General features: G+C 51.1%; 1 protein-coding gene across 1 annotated transcript in view; it reads right to left on the bottom strand.

The window, feature by feature from the left end:
- SGSM1 (small G protein signaling modulator 1) overlaps positions 1-19,654 on the bottom strand; it is a 70,360-nt gene that overhangs the window by 30,532 nt on the left and 20,174 nt on the right. The window contains exons 3-12 of the mRNA XM_055550318.1: positions 17,151-17,226; positions 12,759-12,921; positions 10,457-10,609; positions 7,149-7,216; positions 6,725-6,870; positions 6,461-6,592; positions 4,674-4,798; positions 2,573-2,640; positions 1,357-1,520; positions 1,045-1,177 (exon numbers count right to left, since the gene is read on the bottom strand). Coding sequence (XP_055406293.1) covers positions 1,045-1,177; positions 1,357-1,520; positions 2,573-2,640; positions 4,674-4,798; positions 6,461-6,592; positions 6,725-6,870; positions 7,149-7,216; positions 10,457-10,609; positions 12,759-12,921; positions 17,151-17,226 — 1,228 coding nt within the window. The remainder of the gene's footprint in view (positions 1-1,044; positions 1,178-1,356; positions 1,521-2,572; positions 2,641-4,673; positions 4,799-6,460; positions 6,593-6,724; positions 6,871-7,148; positions 7,217-10,456; positions 10,610-12,758; positions 12,922-17,150; positions 17,227-19,654) is intronic.

Raw genomic sequence — 19,654 nt, 5'->3', positions numbered from 1 at the left:
ACCAGGGAGGACGTCTGCTTTAAAAATGTCCTCACTGCCAGCTGTGGTCACTTAGACAAAGGGACTCTCGGAGCCATTATCCATCGAATGGGAACAACAGGGCCACAGAGGGTTAGATAAAATGAGGTTTACAGAAACAAGCTATAACTCATTACTCACTTGTTTAACAGACATGCATACAGTGCCTAACAAATGCCAGGCTTCCTTCTGAGAATTTTTCAAATATTAATTCATTTAATCACCACCACAGCCCTCTGGAATTGACGATCTTTGTAGTAAGCTCAGTCTCCATTCACTAAGCATCTACTTCCCAGCAGGCACCATGCAAATGGCAGGACATACGTTATAGCCTCGTGTGCCAGTGTCTAGGGTTGCCCTTCCCCTCTGCTGTCTTTTATTTAATTTTTTAGCTGCGCTGCATGACTTGCTGGATCTTAGTTCCCCAACCAGGGATGGAGCCCGCTCCCTTGGCAGTGAAAATGCAGAGTCCTAACCACTGGACTGCTGGGGAATCACCCACTCTGCTGTCTTGACAACTACTTGAGGCCTCATTCTATGGGCTCTACGATGACCAGCTTATTATCTCACTGAATCTTTACAACAATCTGTTGAAGTAACAAAAAATAACAGTGACAACCACATGATAGCATTTGAGTGTTCTTTCTGTGCCAAGTACTTTATCTCATTTGATCCTCGTGAAGGTCCTGTGAAATAGGTGCTATGAACATCCCCATTTTACAGATGAGGAAACCAAGGCACAGAGGGGTGAAGGGATTTGCCCAAGTTCACCCAGGATTCCAGAGCCCATGTCACAGCTGCTACCCCATGGCACCTCACACCCAGGGACACCTAAGTTAGCCAAGCAGAGAGTGGTTATTCATTTGGGGGAAAATCAAGGCTGTAGATACCCAAATTTCCTGATTCCAAGTTCCCCTACTAACCCCAGAATTCACATCTCTTGTCCTCTGGTCCCACATAGCTGAAGTCAATTTCAGGACCAGCTAAACAGATTGATTCCCCGGGCCAAGGGCCAGGGCAGCTTACCAAGTTCGGACTGCATGCCAGGGTAGATGATCCTGAACACGTAATCTGTGGCCTCGTCGTCTTCCTTGTCTGAAGACGTGGACTCGGATGAACCCTGGGGGCTTCGCTTGCGCAGTTTGGGGAATACTTTGCCCTGAAAGAACACACCCCAAAGCCTGGCCCCTGGGACACACCTGTCCCGCAACCTGCACAGCCTGAGGGTCCCTGTGGGGCGTGCATGAGCCCACGCAGCCACACAAGGGCCCAAAGGCAAGAAGGGCCCCCCACGGCTGACCCCCAGCCCTGCCTCCCTGGGCCCCCACGATCACTCACCTTCCCCCGCTGAGACCAGAGCGGTGGGTCCAGCTGTCCGTGAGGGAGCAGCCCGTTCTCCAGGCAGGAGAGGAGCTGCAGGAGGTGCCCTCCCTTGGGGAAGCGGAAGGGCGGCCTCTGGATCCCGTCCTGGCTGACCAACACCACCGTCCCGCCGCTGTCCACTGCCGCCGCGACCCGGCCAGAGGAGACCCGGCAGGAAGTCACGATGAGGCGTGGGGATGCCCCCTCCTCCCCAGACATTCCCAGCCAGACCCAGGGGTCCTGCTCCGAGGCTCTGGGAAAGGCCTGGGCAGAAGGTCGGGGCAGTTTTCACCTCCTTTGAGTCTCCCTCATCCTACCCGCCATGGCCATCGACTGGAGAATGACCGGACAAGGCCAAGATGAAGGTGGGCGGCCTCCCTGCAGCCACCCGACAAAGGAAGATGATGCCCCTCCTCAAACACCCCCAACAGGTTGACCTGACCTATTTCTGTACGGAGGCTGTCAGACAGATCCCTCTGCAGGGCATGCATTACATGCCTTAAGCACGTACTATATACACACACAGAGCATTAACAGCACTGTCTTATCGTAATACTCAAAACAGCTCTGTGAGGCATATCTATTATTGCCTGTTTTGCAAATGATAAAACTGAGGCTCAGAGAGGTTATGTCACTTGCCCAAGGTCACACAGCTGGTGATAGCAGAGCCTGGATTTGAACCCAGGTGTGTTTCATTAAATAGGCTTAAACTACTATCTTTTATGCCTTGGTGAGGTGCAGATTCCTTGCTTTCTAAAGCAGGATGGCCTTTTGCTTATTCAGCACATACCTTCTTTGAGCTATAAACTCCAGTTATAAATCTTTGATTTTCAGAACACTGAACTCGGAGGGACAAAGGCCTGGATTTGGGACCACACTGGGGAGCTTAGAAAGGCTGTCTGTGTGCCATGCTGCTTCCTCGGCTCTAAGATGGGAACGACGGTGCCTCTAGCACTGGGTTGTAGCAACAATTAAACGTGAATGGTGAGAACCGCGCCTGACACATGGCTTTGACGCTGAGCCCTTAACAAACGTCACTTGATCCTCACAACAACCCCATGAGCAGATACTGTTACTATCCCCATTTTACAGATGTGGAAACTGAGGCTCAGAGAGGTGAGGTCACTCGTCTGAGGCTGCACGGATAATAAGGGGGTGGGGAAGAAGCCCCATGTTTACCCGCGGTCCCTACCTTGCTGATGGCAATGCAGGTAGACAATCTCCTCCAGGCGGATGGTCATGGCGTAGTCCCAGTAGACACTGGAAGGGGCGGGAGGGTCAGGCTTGCAGGATGCCTCTCCCATGAGTCATGGGGAAGCCCCACCCACAGGCTCCTCCACCCTCCTCACCAGGACCACCTAACCCCCAACATCCATGTCCCCAGACTTCCCAGACTCTATATCCCCTTCTTCTGGCTCCAGTATCCCAGTTTTCCAACTTTCCCCCTACACACACATTTCTTTAACCTCAGTCTATGTGGCTGAGGCTGACCTCGCCTACCCTCCCCCTTCAGGACTCCAGGAATGGGCACCTGACCCTGGCTTGGCTGATGATCATATGACACTGTTCCGGACCTTGACCCAAGCAGAACCAGTGAGACGCAATTATTAGATCTACGTGAGAACTCTCTGGGGAAGAAGGGCTTCTTTGTGCTAGAAGCGTAGTGGTAAGGCTGACAGAAGTCTGCAGATGTAGAGGGCACTATGCAAGAAGAGCCTGCCTGTGAACGGAGTCAACAGTCAGGGAAGGAGAGCCAAGAGATGGAAAGAGGTCAGGTCCTCATTTGAGCCCCTGGATCCAGCCACGCCTGAAGCCACCACCCACCCCTGCATTTTTTTTCGGTTCATGTGAGCCAATGCTTCAGGCAGCTTGAGTTTGGTTTTATGTCACCAGCAGACGCTGGGGGAGAAGATGTGAGGAAAACAGATTCCTTGCCTTCATAGAACTGAGATCTAAAGGGTGAGACAGTCCGAACACAAGTAGGGACAGATTTATTAAGATTTTGTAAATGCTAAGAAGGAGATTCAGGGCTCCGCGCAATCTGAACTCAGCGGGGAGGTCATAGAAGGTCTGATATTGAGGTTTCAGATGAATAAGCTGAGATAAGGTTCAAGAGCAAGAGTGTTTCCTGGCTCCCAGAGGATTTCTCCATAAGAAACTCAGGTGTCTGGCTGGAGCTGAATTATCTGGCCCAGCTGAGGACTGACTGTACCTCTCAATGACCCTCTCTGAGGACAGATGGGAACCTCTGCTCAGGAAGTGATCAGCTTAGAGAATGATATTAATCACACCAAAGCCTGGTGGTAATCACACTGAGGTTTAACATCACACAGAACATAGTAACAGTGCTGTTCATGGCCCTTGAAGAGAGTACTTATTCTATACGTATATATATATACACACACACACATGCACACATACACATGTATATAAACACATATATGCATATACACATACATATATTTACATTTATATTTACAAGTATGTATACAAACTTCTAGATAAAATCCTATAATTCTATGACATCTGTTTGCTACTGCAGGGCAATACGCAGGGCAGAGGAGGGTGAGGGGGAGGTTGCCAGGGCTGTGTGATGGGTACTTGAGTTCTTTCTACTTTTATGTTAGAAAGTGAAAAAGTGAAAAGTTGCTCGGTCGTGTCTGGCTCTTTGTGACCCCATGGACTATACAGTCCATGGAATTCTCCAGGTCAGAACACTGGAGTGGGTAGCCTTTCCCTTCTCCAAGGGATCTTCCCAACCCAGGGATCGAACCCAGGTGTTCCGCATTGCAGATGGATTCTTTACCAACTGAGCCATCAGGGAAGCCCTTTATGTTAGAAATTCCCCATAAGCAAAAGTTCTGAGGAAGTCAAGAACATGTCCAATAATAATAGAATCCCCAGCCACCAGGTCTCTTAGGAGCATGACTCCAGGGCCTTTGTTGGGTCTTATAACTCACAGGGCATCCAGGAGCCCTGGATGAGATGCTCACACCAACACCTCCAGCTTCCTTTTGCATTGGGTGATGGGTAATGGGGCTGGAGACCAGGGAGTATTGCCATTTCTGGGCTTACAAGATCTTTGTTAGTATTTCTCTCTCCCGGTGGTGTTTGCTCAAGGCACTGCCTAATTCCCACCCCCTAAGACTCTTCCAGTTGGTTCTCAGATCCCATGAATTAGCCATGAGGCCACAGCTGCACATGGCCATAACAACCAGACAGATCAGGGCCGGGGCGGGCCACAAGGGACAGGGCGCAATCGTCCCTGTGCTAAGGGGAAGGGAGGGACTTACCTCTTCTCATAGTCCAGGTCCCCCACAGACCCGTTCATCAGCTGGTTGGGCGTCCACTTCAAGGTCATGACGTCGGCCGTCTGGTGCAGGGACAGGTACCCCGGCACAGCCTCCATGTCGTCTCTCTGCAGAGAAAGGAGGACTCAGGCCTGGTCGTGGTGCCAGAGTCACAGTGGACTCAAGCCCTGGCCTATGGGACTCGCGGGCACACAACCAGAACCAAGAGGTTGGCTCATTCCCTGCAAGGCCATGCCCACTGGGAAGACCCTGACCCTCCCTCCAGGTGGCTGTGTGAAACAAAGCCCTCTGCAAACAACCACCAGGATGGGTTTGGTTCTACAGGGTCCAGCTGTGAGAGCCGCCCACTGTACCCAGGGCTCTAATGCAGAGGTGGGGTCGGGGGGTGGTCTTTAGAAGAAGGAACGGGGCTCTGCCCTTTCAACAATACCTTTTTCAAAACAGAAGGCATTTATCTGCCATCACTGTGGCCAGTCTTAAGGGAGAAAGAGAGCACAGCTGAGCTCCATGTCCCCTCCTACAGATGTTACCCAGAGGCCCCTCCCCAGATACCCCCTCCATGCTCCCCGCCCAGCAGCTCCATCCTCCGCCTTCCCAATTCATCTGCTGAGCTTCTCACTTGCTCCACTTTATCCCAAGTGGGGTGCGGTGGAGGGGGCTCCAAGACTCACATGTAAGAGGCAGCCTTCCTCCTTTCAGACCCACCCCCAAAAACATGTGGAGACAGACAACCAACATTTACTGGGCACTCAGGGTGTACCGAGCCTGGCTCTGCTCCACCAGTATCATCTCAACCACACTGCAACCCTGGGAGGTAGCACCCTTGCCGTATTTCATCGAATCTAAGGCACACAATTGTTTTTTCACATTTTAATGCACCCGAAGTGGGGATGCGTCTCATAATCAGCAGTTATCTTACTGTGACATAGTCATTCTTGCCCAGTCTCGTGCAGACTCAGTTACAGACTTTATACCGTTTACCCCTCAATGAGGTTCTGTGTAGTGGTTTTTACTCCACATGCAGAGTATGGGGGTTTTTAAAAATGTCTTCGAAAAGACGATAGACTGTGATCTGATTGGAAAAGTGACTGTGTACACAGGAAGGCTGCTTCCTTCCTACATACACACCAGTATCTGCACTCCATAAGCATTGGCTGTGAAGACGTTCCCCTTGATATCCTAAGCACCCCGTGTAGAGCAGGTTCAGCACAGATGAGGGAACTGAGTGAGTGAGTGATGACAAGGGAGAATGATAGATAAGACAGCAGGGTGGACAGGCAGTGGATAGATGGACTGGAAAACAAATGGACAAATGGACAGATGGAGGTTAAAGATGGGTGGATGGATGACTAATGGGTGGAGTTGATGACGGATAGAAGGATGGATGGATGTATGGATGGATGTAATGACGGATAGATGGATGGATGAATTAGGTGGCTGGGTGGATATAAATACAGGCAGATGGATAAAAAATGGTGAACGCATGCACAAACAGAGGGATGGGTGAATACAGAGGCTGGAAGAGAGTTGACTGGCTGGCTGGGTGGGATACTGACAGATGAATGGATGGATGATTGAATAGAAGGACATACCAGCCTGTGGGTGAACAGATGGAGAGATGGAGATATTGGCAGATGCATGAACAGGCGGATCAGTGAATGGATGGATGGATAGATGGATGAGCAACCTGGGGCCACAGGGACCCCCCTCCTCTGTAACCTGGAGCCAGACCTGCAGTGGAAGCCCTGGGCCAAGATGGGGACTCTCACCGGCTGGACCAGAACATTGTTCTTGCCGTAGAGCAGGGTGGTGCGGGAGTTCTGATGCAGGGACTCCACATAGTCACGGGCAGAGAGGGAGGGCCGGTCGTCCATGCTGCCACTCGAATGCCTTTTCTGGATCTGGCAACGTGCGGGGAGGTGGCGGGTGAGGCCTGAAGTGACTATCAAGGCCCCAGTCCACTCCCCACCTCCATGCCGAGTCCAGAACTCAGCTGGACTCCCCCCCGGGGCCCCACTGTCCTCCCCACTCACGCAGAGGGCGGGACGCTTGGTGGGCGAGTCCTGCCTCAGGTGTGAGCTGTGGATGCGGTGCCTCTGGACGAGCTCATCAGCCGAGGGGTCCGTCCAGAAGTGGTCAGAAGTCTTCATCTTGGTGTACTCCAGGGCGCAGGGCCCCACTGCGGAGCAGATGGGGCTGGGAGCCCATCGCCCCAGAGAGTCCTCCTTCCCGTCTCCCACCAGAAGGACCACTTATTTCCCTACTCCTCCCCTCCAGCAGCTAGGGTACCCCAGGCTCCTGCCAAAGAGGGACCAGCGCAGGAGCCTGAAATTGAGAGGCAGGGACCAGTTTTGAAGGTGGGAGGCTGGAGGGGGGCGAGACAGGCCCTTTGGAGGTGACCCCTCGAGCCGAGACCGAGATCCAGATGAGGCTCAGGGCACTGGCTGGGCCACTTACCCAGCAAAGATGCAAGGATGGGGCCGTCCACTGGGTCCATCAGGAGAGCTTCTTTCTCATAATACTTACTAGCAAGAGAGGAAGGGACATGCAGGGTTGGATGGTGACCAGCAGAAGGCGCACAGTTGACTACAGACTGATGGTTGAGAGCCAACAGACTGGGTTCAATGTCCCTCTGGTCACCCAGTTACTGCTGTGAGCCTCAACTGCCCATCTGCAAAATGGGCATAATGATAATATTATGGGCTGCCTAAGGACGTTTGAGAGGGACAACAGATGTCAGGCACTTAGCACGGCACTTGGCTGTAACTGCCTAATACAAAGGCTGTGGAAAAGCCTTAATGATAATAACAGGAACAATCATTAGAAGGCTGTTGAGGCCTAGCTGATTCTATCTGCTTCTCTTGCATCTTCCATCTCAGACAGGAAGGCACTTAGAGGGTCAGATGACGTCTGCCCTTCTAATGTTATCGAGGCAATAAAATATTTTAGCTGTGGTGTGTCCCCAAAAGCTGTACTAACAGGCCTTCCCGTCTGGGTAACCAATGCAGATGATGCTGGCCTGACATGATCAGAAATGCCTTCTGGCCTCCGACTCTCCAAAATAACATGCGATGCCGTCAATAGTGTTTGAGCTGAATGGTTTCTGTTTTTGTTCGTTTGAGTTGTGTGTGCTCAGTCGCTCAGTCGTGTCCGACTCTTTGAGACCCCACATAGGATTCTCCAGGCAAGAATACTGGAGTGGGGAGTCATTCCCTTCTCCAGGGGATCTTTTTGAACCAGGGTCTCCTGTATTGCAGGTGGATTCTTTACCGTCTGAGTCACCAGGGAAGCCCGAATTGTCGCGTACTGGCCTCGAATTCTTTGCAAATTCATACAGTCTAGAAACAGAACTCCAGAATGGAAAGGACCTTGTCCTGACTCCTGAGGGATCTCAGGCCCAGACAGGGGAAGTGACTTGCCCGAGGCCGCACAGTAGGTGGATGTAGGCTACCTCCAGCCAGTTCAGCTCTTCTTCCCGTTCAACAGCAGCGGGTGAAGAGCCCAGAATCTAGAGTTGGACATACTAACTGGGAGCCCAGCCTGGCTCCTCCCTCCCTGTGTGTCCCTGGACAGGTGACTACCCTCTCTGAGCTTCAGTGTCCTTAGCTATAAAACAGGAAGAAAGACAGAACTCACTCACCCAGGGCTGCTGGGAGGAATAAATGTCCAGCTACATGTACTATGTTCTGACATCGGAAGAGGTTCTCACTAAACGTGACATGATCGTAATATCACCCCAGAGAAATCTTCAGTCATCCAGAACGCTGGCTGGGGCAGAACGACATGCCCTGGACATGCTCAACCTCAAGTTTATACATTTTGGTGTCAGATCTGAAGCTAATACTTGGACACACTTTCCAGTCCACCGCTCAGTTTCTGTTCCCCAAATCAGCACAGTTATGTGACCACAACCTGGAAATAATGCCTTAAAAATCGCAGGCATAGATGGGAGCAAGATGTGACTTAGAGGGCAGCCCCAGGGAGTCTCTTCGGGGTGATGGGCTCTTTGGTACAGTATTCTGTAGCCTGAGTGTGGTGTTGGGTTTTATGAAACTAGGCGTGTATTAAACTTTCATAGAATTATATAGCAAAAAAAAAAAAAAGAGTGAGTTTGGTTAAATACTATGCCAATGGCAATGTCTTGGTTTTGAGACTTGTAGTATGGTTATGTAGGAAGTTAACACTTAGGGTAGGCAAGAGTTCTCTGTACTACTGTTTCAATTCTGTGTGGATCTAAAATCCAAAGTGCTTAATGAAGAAACACTGCGTTGGTATTGCTAATCTGTGTCTTAGTTGCTCAGTCATGTCTGACTCTTTGTGACCCCAAGGACTGGGGCCCACCAGGCTCTCTGTCCATGGAATCCTCCAGGCAGGAATACTGGAGAGGGCAGCCGTTTCTTTCTCCAGGGGATCTTCCTGATCCAGGGATTGAACTCGAGTCTCCTGCATTGCAGGCAGATTCTTTACTATCTGAGCCACCTTGGAAGCCCTAATAAACTACTCTAATAAGTAAATAAGCTACTCGAATAAACTACTAAATAAACATGACCAATTTTTTCAGCAGGAAAACTCAAGCTCATGCCAAAGGCAGTAATAACTACATAGACCCTGGGCCCACAGCAAGGCAGGGGGCAGAGAGGTGCTATAAATTACTAGAAGGTGAAGAGGTTAACTGGAGCTCAGGAGCCTGGATTTCTTTCAGTTCCTCTCCGGCCTCCGGCCTTTGTGCCTGCTGTTCCCTCCGCTGGGAACACTTTTCCTCACACCCTTCTGCTGGGTAACACGCCCTTCAAATTGAAGTTTGACTGTCCCATCTTCCAGGACACTTTCCCTGACTACCCAGAGGAAACTAATCGCCACCCATCATCTGTCCTGGCACACTCATCACAGATTATCACGATTACTATGGGCCTACTCTCCCTGCTAAATGCGAGCTTCGTGAGGGGAAGCACTTTGCTCTGCACTTTCAGACATATTTTCCTACCAAACGGGCAAAGGAAAGGAGTGCTGGCCATGAGGACTCTCAGATCATAGATCTGCCAGTAGCTCCTCACTGCTCTCTTCATAATATCCAAGTTCCTTAACATGACAGGCAAGACCAGTGTATCCTCAACATCTAGGTTAGTGCCTGGCATCGTAAATGTTCATTAATTATTTAGCGGATGAGTAAACAGATCCACAGATGAATGCATGCCAAGAGGACTTGCACTATAAAACCTCTGCTGCTGCTGCTGCTGCTAAGTCGCTTCAGTCGTGTCCGACTCTGTGCAACTCCATAAAACCTCTATACCTGGCCAATCTGAGCTAGGAGAGAAAATGTAAAAAATACCACTAGGCCTTTCCAAAATGCAGTGTGCTCACTAACTCCTTTTCTCACCTCTTCTCCAGAGTGGCAGCAATTCTCATCCTGTCCCATTCACCAGAAGAGACACCAGAGGCACAGAGACGCTAAATGACTCCCCTAGGGTCACAGAGTGAATGGACTGTGGGCTTAACTCATGGGAAAAGAAACACCTCTTAAGACTGTAAGAGTCTTACACCCCACCCCAGTTCTGAAGATCCTGCATTGCTATTAAGCACCCAAATCTTCCCACGGTTCTAAGCTTGGCTAATTTAGAGTCAAACAACCAGGAGGTCCTTAGTCACTTTCAGATCAAGTGTATATCAAGAGGGCAAAAAGAAAGCCGCTCTGTGAGAGAGGGCGCAATTCCCAAGATGGCCAGCAGGTGGAAGCAGAGTGCACCCAAGTGTTCCTTCCCACTCACCTGCTGTTTTCCACAAGGTAATGAACAATTTTGTCCAGGACCTTCTCAAACAAGGCCGTGCGGATCCACAGGTGCTTGATGGCAAGTGGGGACAGGTTGGGCAGTTTTGGCAGCTTTCGCACATTCTCCTGGAGGCCCTGGATCTGATTTCGCCTTTGAGACCAGCAAAGAAAGAGAATAGATACTCACAACAGAGGAAATTCAACAGGATAGATATGCAAATGGGAAAGTGTCCAACTTTTCTAAGAAATGAAAGAATGGCAATTAGAACAACAGCAGGAGCCCATACTGCTCCTGGAGAATGGGAAAAGAGTTGAAAAAATAACAACACCCAGTGAGTGTTGAAGACGTGGTTAAATCTGACCCTTTCATATACTGGTGATGAGTGAGCCAGATTCTCATACTGAAATTTCTCTGTCTCTTACTTTTCTCTCTCAGCTGGAAAGCAGTGCTGGCCAAGAAGAGTCTTGGATTCTTCTCTCATTTTGGAGGCTCCCCCATTGCTCTGGAGAAGCAAGCTTTATAACACAACAAGCAGGGTGCTCCACAACCTTGCCCCTGTCCACCTCTCCAGCCACCTCCTTACCACTCCCTGCCTCTGACCCCAGGATCCAGCCAGAGATCTCTGCAGATCCCTGAAGCTGCCAAGCTTTCATCTGAGGACTTTCTGTGAGCTGCTGCTTCTTTCTGGCTTCCCTCCCCACTCTATTATCTGGTTGAACTCTACTCACTCTTGAGGTCTCAGGGAGGGCACCCCCTCCGACAGGAAGCCCTCGTGCACCAGCTGAAGCTGGGGAGGGGCCCCTCCTCTGTGTTCCCTGGATCTCGGCAGCTTAACTTCTGGCTCACTTCTCTGTCTTCCCCTCCACAATGGGACCTCAAAGGCATGGATTATGCAATTCAACTGCTTTTTAAATAAAACACTGAGAGTCTACCACATGGCAAGCTTTGGCCCTGCTTCACGCCTGTACCTCTAGGGCCCAGCACAGTGCCTGGCGTGTACAGGGGTCAGTAAATATTCCCATAAAAGAATGATTGCAAAAATGAATGAATGGGCCCCTGGAATGGACATCTCTCATTTCTCCATCAGAAAGTTGCTCCCAATGTTATGGAAGGTCCATGGAAATCTACCTCCTTTAAGAAGCTATCAGCAGACACCTGGGAATTTAGCAGAAGGACTGGAAGACACCTAAAGACCAGGTGGCTGAAGAGTCAGATTTCAAATGGGAACTGGCAATGCCAAGTCCAGAGCACTGCCCATCGTGCAGTTCTGGCCAGCAGCCCTGGGCTGGCAGGGTCTGAAGGGCAAGGAAAGGGCCATTTCTCTCCCAGTGGAGTGGAGCAGCCACTCATGGTGGCGAGGGCAGACACATGACTTGCCTGTCTCTCTTTCCCTTCTCTTGCCCGTAACACATGTGGCTAATCAATCCATGCACTCTTTCCCACGAAGCCTACTCACAGCTCCAGAACTTGCCACAAGACAGTTCTCTGCCGGTCTTTGGGCTCTTGTAAAAGCAACGAGCTCTGGCAGGAAACCACCTCACAGCCACCAGCACCAACTGGGGATGAAACCTATTTGCCACCCCTGACCAGGCTCCAGGTGGGGGCTTGGTTGTGCAGTTGGGACTCGGGGTGGTTCTGGTGGGAGGCACTCATTTACACATTTTCAGGCCATGAGCCACTAAGACAATGCCCCTATAAGTGGCTGCTTCACCGTGAGCCTCAGATCCATGCAGATGGAGACCACGTGGTTATATTAAACTTCGATCTGCCTGCATTTGGCACAGGCCTGGCTCAGTAGGCACTTACTCATTCAACAATCATTTCCTGGGCATTTCCCGGGTGCTGGGTGCTCTCCCAGACACTGGTGACCTAATGGGGAGCAGCACATATGCAGCTGCCTATCCTCATGGAGTTCAGAGGCCAGTGGGGGGGACTGATAACAATCAGGTTAACAGTAAATGAATGAATGAAAAATTTTAGGTGGTGATAACAATTGGGAAGATAATAAACAGACTGATACAAAAGAGAAATGGGGCAAGGGTTAGAATTTACTACTAGTTAGAGGACATTACTATCCTTGGGGATGACAAGGGAGCCACCACGGAAGATGAGGGGTGTGAACTGGGAGGAGGGTACAGCGTGTGCAAAGGCCCCGGGGTGTGAAAGGCCCTGGCAGCTTTGAGGAGCAGAATGGAGAGTGGAGAGGGTGCTGGGAGGCACAGGCTCTTGCAGAGCCCAGGGAGGAGCACAGGCTGTCCGCTGGGGGCGCCCCAGCCCACACCCCGTGCTCAGTACTCACGCGCTCTCAATCAGTTGCTCCAGGTCCTGCACCTTACGGCTCAGCTCCTCGGCCGGCGGGAAGCTCTTGCCCACTTTCATGAAGAGCGCTGCGATTTTGTTGCTGCGCAGGAAGCCAGCTGCCCGCTTCCGCAGCCCGTGCAGGACGCAGGCCTCCACGGCCGCTGCAGGGACACCGCGGTCAGCAGGCCCCGCCCATGACTCCCCCATGCCCAGCCTGGTTCTGGGCTTTCTCGGTCACACACAGGTGCCTTGAAGGTCTGGGGCCCCCAAAGTCATGAATTTCATGTAGCATCACTATGACAGCATCATAGGGCAAAGCTTATATGCCTCTCCACCGTCCAGCCCCTCAAAAGGGAGCAAGAGGGCTTGGTGGTGAACCCACGCTTGCTGCCCCGGGTCAGAGCACCGCTGTTCACATCTTCTCCTGGCCACTAACCAGCTGTGTGATGGGGTGAGGCGAATCAGTTCCCCTCCGCATGTCTCAGTTTCCTCATCTGTAAAATGGGATAGTATGAATAGTAACCTCATAAGGTTGCTGTCAGGATCAGGTGGGGAGAATGCATGGAAGGCACTTTGCCCAGAGCCTGGCACGTGTGTGTGCTTCATGAAAGTTAGCTATGACTCCTCTCAATGACGGAGGGGAGCCGGGGCCGTGCGACTGCCTAGCTTTATTTCAGTTAAAAGCCTCACGCTGCTGTCATTACGACTGTGCCTTCAGTAACAGCTAACATTATGGATCTCATTCGATCTCCGCCATGGCCAGGCAGAAAGGAAAACCATCCCCGTTTTCCAGATGTCGAAACTGAGGCTCCCAGAGGTGAACTGAATTGCCAGGGCCACCCAGCAAGTGAGCGATGGAGCTGGGAGTCATACCCACGTCTGGGCCCAGCGTGTGCTCACAACATCTGTGCCTCCACAAAGGGCCTTTGAAGAGAGGTTTCAGTCATAATCTTCCCATTTCTGGGTCTCCCCTGGAGGCTCTGTCCAGCCCTCCTCAAACAAGAGACCCAGGGTGTAGCCTGGGTTCTACCACTAACTTGCTGTGTGACCTCAGGCAAATAACTTTCCCTTTCTGCCCCTCACTGTTCCCTTCTAAGAAACAGGCCGTGTGCACGCCATTCTGATGGCCTCTATCTCACATATCTGACACTTTCAGTAGCCTTAACTTTTTTTAATTTAAAAATTAATATGTATTTATTTGGTTGCACCAGGATCTTTAGTTGTGACGTGTGAACGCTTAGCTGTGGCATGAGGGGTCTAGTTCCCTGACGGGGATCGATCCTGGGCCCCCTCCATGGGAGCGTGGCACCTCAGCCACTGGACCACCAGGGAAGTCCCTCACCAGCCTTTATCTTCTGACTTTCTGTCTTACACAGCAGCCTAGGAACTCACACTGGTATGCACTAGGCGCATAATCCATGTCTATGGGAGAATGTGAGCTTATTAAGAGCTACTCCTCACTATTACTGGGCACCTGCTGGGCGTCAGACCAGCATTAAGGTTCACCTTCCCTAATTCCTGTAGTGAAACTCAAGAGGCCAGTGTTCTGGTCACTGTTGTTTCATAGAGGAGGACACCAGCACGTGCAGGGTTAAGGGCCTGGCGAGGCCATGCCATGCGTAAGGAGAAACGCTGAGAAGTTTCGGGGCGATTGCTTGTCCTATCCTTGCTGCTGCTGTCAGCAGTGACTTGGCTTTGAAGGACTGTTCACATACTGCCTAATCTGCTCATCGAATTAAAATATCCTGGGTGATCATCTTTAAAATAGCTTCGATTTTGCCTAAATATCTAGGACTTTTCATTTGCTTACATTGATTAAATTCATGATCTAGTCCAGCTTGGTAGACATTGTTCCATTTTTTTCTGATAATGGCTCATTAGGAACAACGGACAAAAGAAACCTCAGGGACATCCTTCAGGCCTCATTTAATGCCAGCACGGTTCTCTCACCCCTGAACTTTGATCACAGTTAGAGAATTATTATGATTCTTATCACTTGCTAAAATCTTCTAAGTCTTGATCTTCTAAGTCTTTAATTGGTAGGTATGCTAGCAAGCCCTGAAACAGACATGCATATTAAGTTTTTTGCAAATAACAATGTCCAGGAGAAAAAAGAAAGTCAGAGATCTACATCTATATTTATATATCAGTTCAGTTCAGTTGCTCAGTTGTGCCCGACTTTGTGACCCCATGAACCGCAGCATGCCAGGCCTCCCTGTCCATCACCAACTCCTGGAGTTTACCCAAACTCATGTCCATTGAGTTGGTGATGCCATCCAGCCATCTCATCCTCTGTTGTCCCCTTCTCCTCCTGCCCCCAGTCCCTCCCAGAATCAGGGTCTTTTCCAATGAGTCAACTCTTTGCATGAAGTGGCCAAAGTATTGGAGTTTCAGCTTCAGCATCAGTCCTTCCAATGAACACCCAGGACTGATCTCCTTTAGAATGGACTGGTTCCATCTCCTTGCAGTCCAAGGGACTCTCAAGAGTCTTCTCCAGCACCACAGTTCAAAAGCATCAATTCTTTGGCGTTCAGCTTTCTTCATAGTCCAACTCTCACATCCATACATGACTACTGGAAAAGCCATAGCCTTGACTAGATGGACCTTTGTTGGCAAAGTAATGTTTCTGCTTTTTAATATGCCATCTATGTTGGTCATAACTTTCCTTCCAAGGAGTAAGCGTCTTTTAATTTCATGGCTGCAATCACCATCTGCAGTGATTTTGGAGCCCCCCAAAATAAAGTCTGACACTGTTTCCACTGTTTCCCCATCTATTTCCCATGAAGTGATGGAGATATGTATTTCCATATACATATGTGTGTATATGGGCATGTGTATATATGTATTTTTACACACATAAGATATTTTTCGGGGAATTCCCTGGTGGTCCAGGAACCAGTGCTTTAACTGTCATGGGCCCAAGTTCAATCCCTGCTCAGGGAACTAAGATCCTACAAGCAAAGCAGTGTGGCCAAATATATAATTTATTTATGTATGTGTATATATATATATATTTTTTTTTTTTTTTTTTTTTGAGGGGGGCTTCCCTTGTAGCTCAGCCAGTAAAGAATCCGTCTGCAATGCGGGAGACCTGGATTCCATCCCTGGGTTGGGAAGATCCCCTGGTGAAGGGAAAGGCTGCCTTCTCTGGTATGCTGGCCTGGAGAAAGAACTCCATGGACTGCATAGTCCATGGGGTGGCAAAGAGTCAGACACAACTGAGCAACTTTCACTTTCATTTATATTTATATACTTAAAGATATATCACCTACAAAAATAAGATCTTGCCCAAGGTCACCCAGCAAAGAAGTGGCAGAGATGGGATCTGAGCAGAGCTGGGCGGCCAAATCCATGGTTTCCCAGGCTGTGGCGTGTGCTCAGGTGGTTGCGGGCCCATGGGCGGTGTCCCCAGCCACCCAGATGGAAGCTGATGGGCCCTCCGTGGTGCCAAGACCGTGAGAGGGGCATGATAGCTTGTCCTTCGTGGAGAGACACTCCACAATCATGAGGTTAAAAGGTCTTCAGGGAGGAAGAAACACTCCCACATATACGTACACGCTGCGTATGTGCTGAATCCTGACTTCAGGGACACGCAGGACCTGTGCGTCTAGCCATTGTGAAGGTACGGTAAGAACCTGGCAGCAAGGCTTTTTCTGGAGCCCCGTGGGCCTCACAGGTTCAAGGAGAGGGAGAGGGCTGAGTCACACTCCGAGCCCCGGGCCTGCCTCCTTGGCTGAGCCAGCTGGGAGCGATCCCTCGGGAAGTGTCCATGGCTTCTTGATTCCTTAAAGTCCCCATCCATCCTGTCTTTCTACCTGGGTGAGGAAAGGACGGAGACCATCCCTCAGAGGCAAGCCCCCCGGTCGCCTGGGGTGGGGTCGCTGTGAAAGGAGCCCAAGGGAGGGGAGTTGTCTCTCCATGTGGACCGTGATTACCCCATCCTGGGGCACAGAAAGTGAAAGTGAAAGTGAAGTCGCTCCATCATGTCCGACTCTTTGTGACCTCATAGACTGCAGCCTACCAGGTTCCTCTGTCCATGGGATTTTCCAGGCAAGAATGCTGGAGTGGGTTGCCGTTTCCTTCTCCAGGGGATCTTCCCGACCCAGCGATTGAACCCAGGTCTCCCGCATTGCAGGCAGACGCTTTACCATGTGAGCCACCAGGGAAGTCCTTCCGGAGCACAGATGTCATTCTTAATCTCTTCTCTAATCTTCTCCCTACTTCCAAATTCCCTAATGGAGTCTCTTTGGAATCTGAAAAACACTTTGCAGTTACGAAGCAGCGAAAGCATGACCTTTGGGGACCCCTGCTCAAAGAAAGCTGCCACGGCCCCGGGGCAGCCCACAGAGAGAAAGCCGCTTTTCAAGGCCACCCGGGGTCACTGACTCACCGCAGAAGGAGATGATGTGGCTGCTGTCCTCGTGGACAAACTTTCGTGTGACGGCCTCCTCCATGATCTGCTTCACCTGGAAGGCAGAGGCGCCGGAGGGTGAGACCCCACTCTACCTGGGAGCGGGCACCCCAGGCGGCTGCGCTGTCCCCGCCCCCTGAGCGGCGTTCTCCCGGTTGCTTGGGACGTTTCGGTAACTGTTCCCTCCTTGCATTCCCCGTGTTTTCTGTAGGGCTGAGGCCTGTGGCTCCTGCTACCCCCAAAATGCACCCTGAAATGAATTCGTTTTCAGGCTCTCTGCAGAGTGGGCTTCTTTTGAGATGGCACATGAAGTGTCATTTCCTTCCCCGTCTACACAACCTAAGGCACCCCGCCTCCAACTTCTTCCATCCCGTTATAGTTCCTTCAGGGTACTTCCTGTCCTATTTCTTTGCTCACTGTCTGTCTCCAACTTCTAGAATGTAAGTTCCTCGAGGGCAGGGCCCCATCTGCCTCGTTCACCACTGTATCCTTGGAGCCTAGAACAGGGCCTGGTAAGTAGTAGGTCTCCACAAATATTTTCTGAGTGGATGAATGAATGAATGAAATGAGCATATATAAAAAAAAAAATCGGGGGTGGGGGTGCAATATGAAATATCAGCCCTGAGACCCGGTAGATCAAATCCCTGCTCGGGTACCTGTACCAGCTGGATTTGTGGTCTTATTTTGGGAAACTGAGCTCAGCAACATGCAGAAATTCACCCAGAAAGGCAGACCTGGCCCAGAGTGGAGACAGATTTCAAGACGGGCCTGCGTCCCCAGGCTGTGTGCTTTCCACACCGCATCCCTCAGTCGATCAATGCTGAGTGCCTGTGAGGGGCCAGGCACAGGGGACACGGCACTCAAAGGGCCGTCATGCCTCTGCTCATGGAGGCGACCCTCTGGTGGCCTGAACGCCCTTCTGCCTTGCTGGATTCGGGCCCGAGTCACTGGAGTACTTTGAGCAAAACGCTTCTCCCCTCTGGGTCATCAGTTTTCCCACCTTGAGGAGGTGGGAAGAGACGATATCAAAGCCTGGTCCCAGATCTAACGTCAGCAGGGCTTGACGTGGGAGTCTGGAATCCACCCCCATAGATGGGCCCCCTTTCTGGCTGCCCCGAGGGCCACCCAGACTCAGCCCACCCAGCGCATCCATGCACAGGGCTGAGTGCAGTGTCAGGCTCCCAGTGCCCTTCCTCTCCCTTCCTTCTGGATGCCTCCTGGAGAAGAAGACAGAACTCAAAGCATCCTTGGCCGTGTTCTCTGGAGAATCACATGGCAGTGCCCATCCGAGCTGGCACGCCACCCCCGCCCTGACACAACCAAGTCAGCACCTGCCTTGTGAACAGCTCCCGACCTCCCGGCCCAGCAAGCTCCAAGCCGGGCTCTGCCAGCGGCATTTCAAAGCCTGAACCCTAGCTAACCAAGCCTGTGGAACTGGCCCCCTTAACAAATGGGGAAACCAAGCTCAGGAAGATGAGCTAGGCTACCCAAGGCCACAGGGCTAGGAAGGAGCAGAGCTGGAATTCCAACCTGTAATAGTGTTTCTCACCGTGGCTCCAGCCCCTCCAGCTTCTAGCTGTATTTCCTCAGGCACTGCCCTGCCTAGAACCTCGCCTTTGGCCTCCTTCACTGCTAATTCTGATCCTGGCTGAAACATTAGCTGTTTCGGTTAAATCTCCTGGCTTGAGGTCCTTACGGTGGCTGCTTTCATAACACTCATCATATTGATGCTGATTTTGTTAGCACCTGTCCCCCTTGCCAAGCTGTCGATCCCATGAGGGCAAGCACTCCATGTCTCCCTGATTTACAACCGTATCTCCAGCACACAGCTGGTGCTCAATAAAGTTGTGTTTGACTAATGAACGACTTGAAGGATCATGACGGACTTTCTGCTTTGGTAGAATATTTTAGTCTGGGGGGAACAAAAAAGCTTTCTTGTCACTATGTGAAACACGCTCAGCCGTGTCTGACTCTTGGCGACCCCATGGACTCTGTCCATGGAATTCTCCAGTCACCATAATCATGGAGAAGGACATGGAAACCCACTCCAGTACTCTTGCCTGGGAAATCCCATGGACGGAGGAGCCTGGTAGGCTGCAGTCCATGGGGTCGCTAGAGTCGGACACAACTGAATGACTTCACTTTCACGTTTCACTTTCATGCCTTGGAGAAGGAAATGGCAACCCACTCCAGTGTTCTTGCCTGGAGAGTCCCAGGGACGGGGGAGCCTGGTGGGCTGTGGTCTACGGGGTCGCACAGAAAGCGACTTAGCAGCAGCAGCAGCATAATCATTGGTAAACAGAGCTGCAGCATACTGATCCCTGGAGCAAGCGAAGGCACAGAGAGGCAGAGTGACCCGCGCACCGTCACACAGCTGGTGAGAGCGGCTTCAGGGCTTGGATCCAGGTTTACCTCACGCCAGTGGTTGCGCTCCTTCTACAGCATGCCGTCATACAGGTAAAACCAAATTAGAAACAAAACGA

The sequence above is a fragment of the Bubalus kerabau genome, chromosome 16, assembly GCF_029407905.1.
Source record: "Bubalus kerabau isolate K-KA32 ecotype Philippines breed swamp buffalo chromosome 16, PCC_UOA_SB_1v2, whole genome shotgun sequence".
Classification (NCBI taxonomy): domain Eukaryota; kingdom Metazoa; phylum Chordata; class Mammalia; order Artiodactyla; family Bovidae; genus Bubalus; species Bubalus kerabau.
The sequence above is the reverse complement of the archived record's forward strand: the minus strand, read 5'-3'. Positions and strand labels throughout refer to the sequence as shown.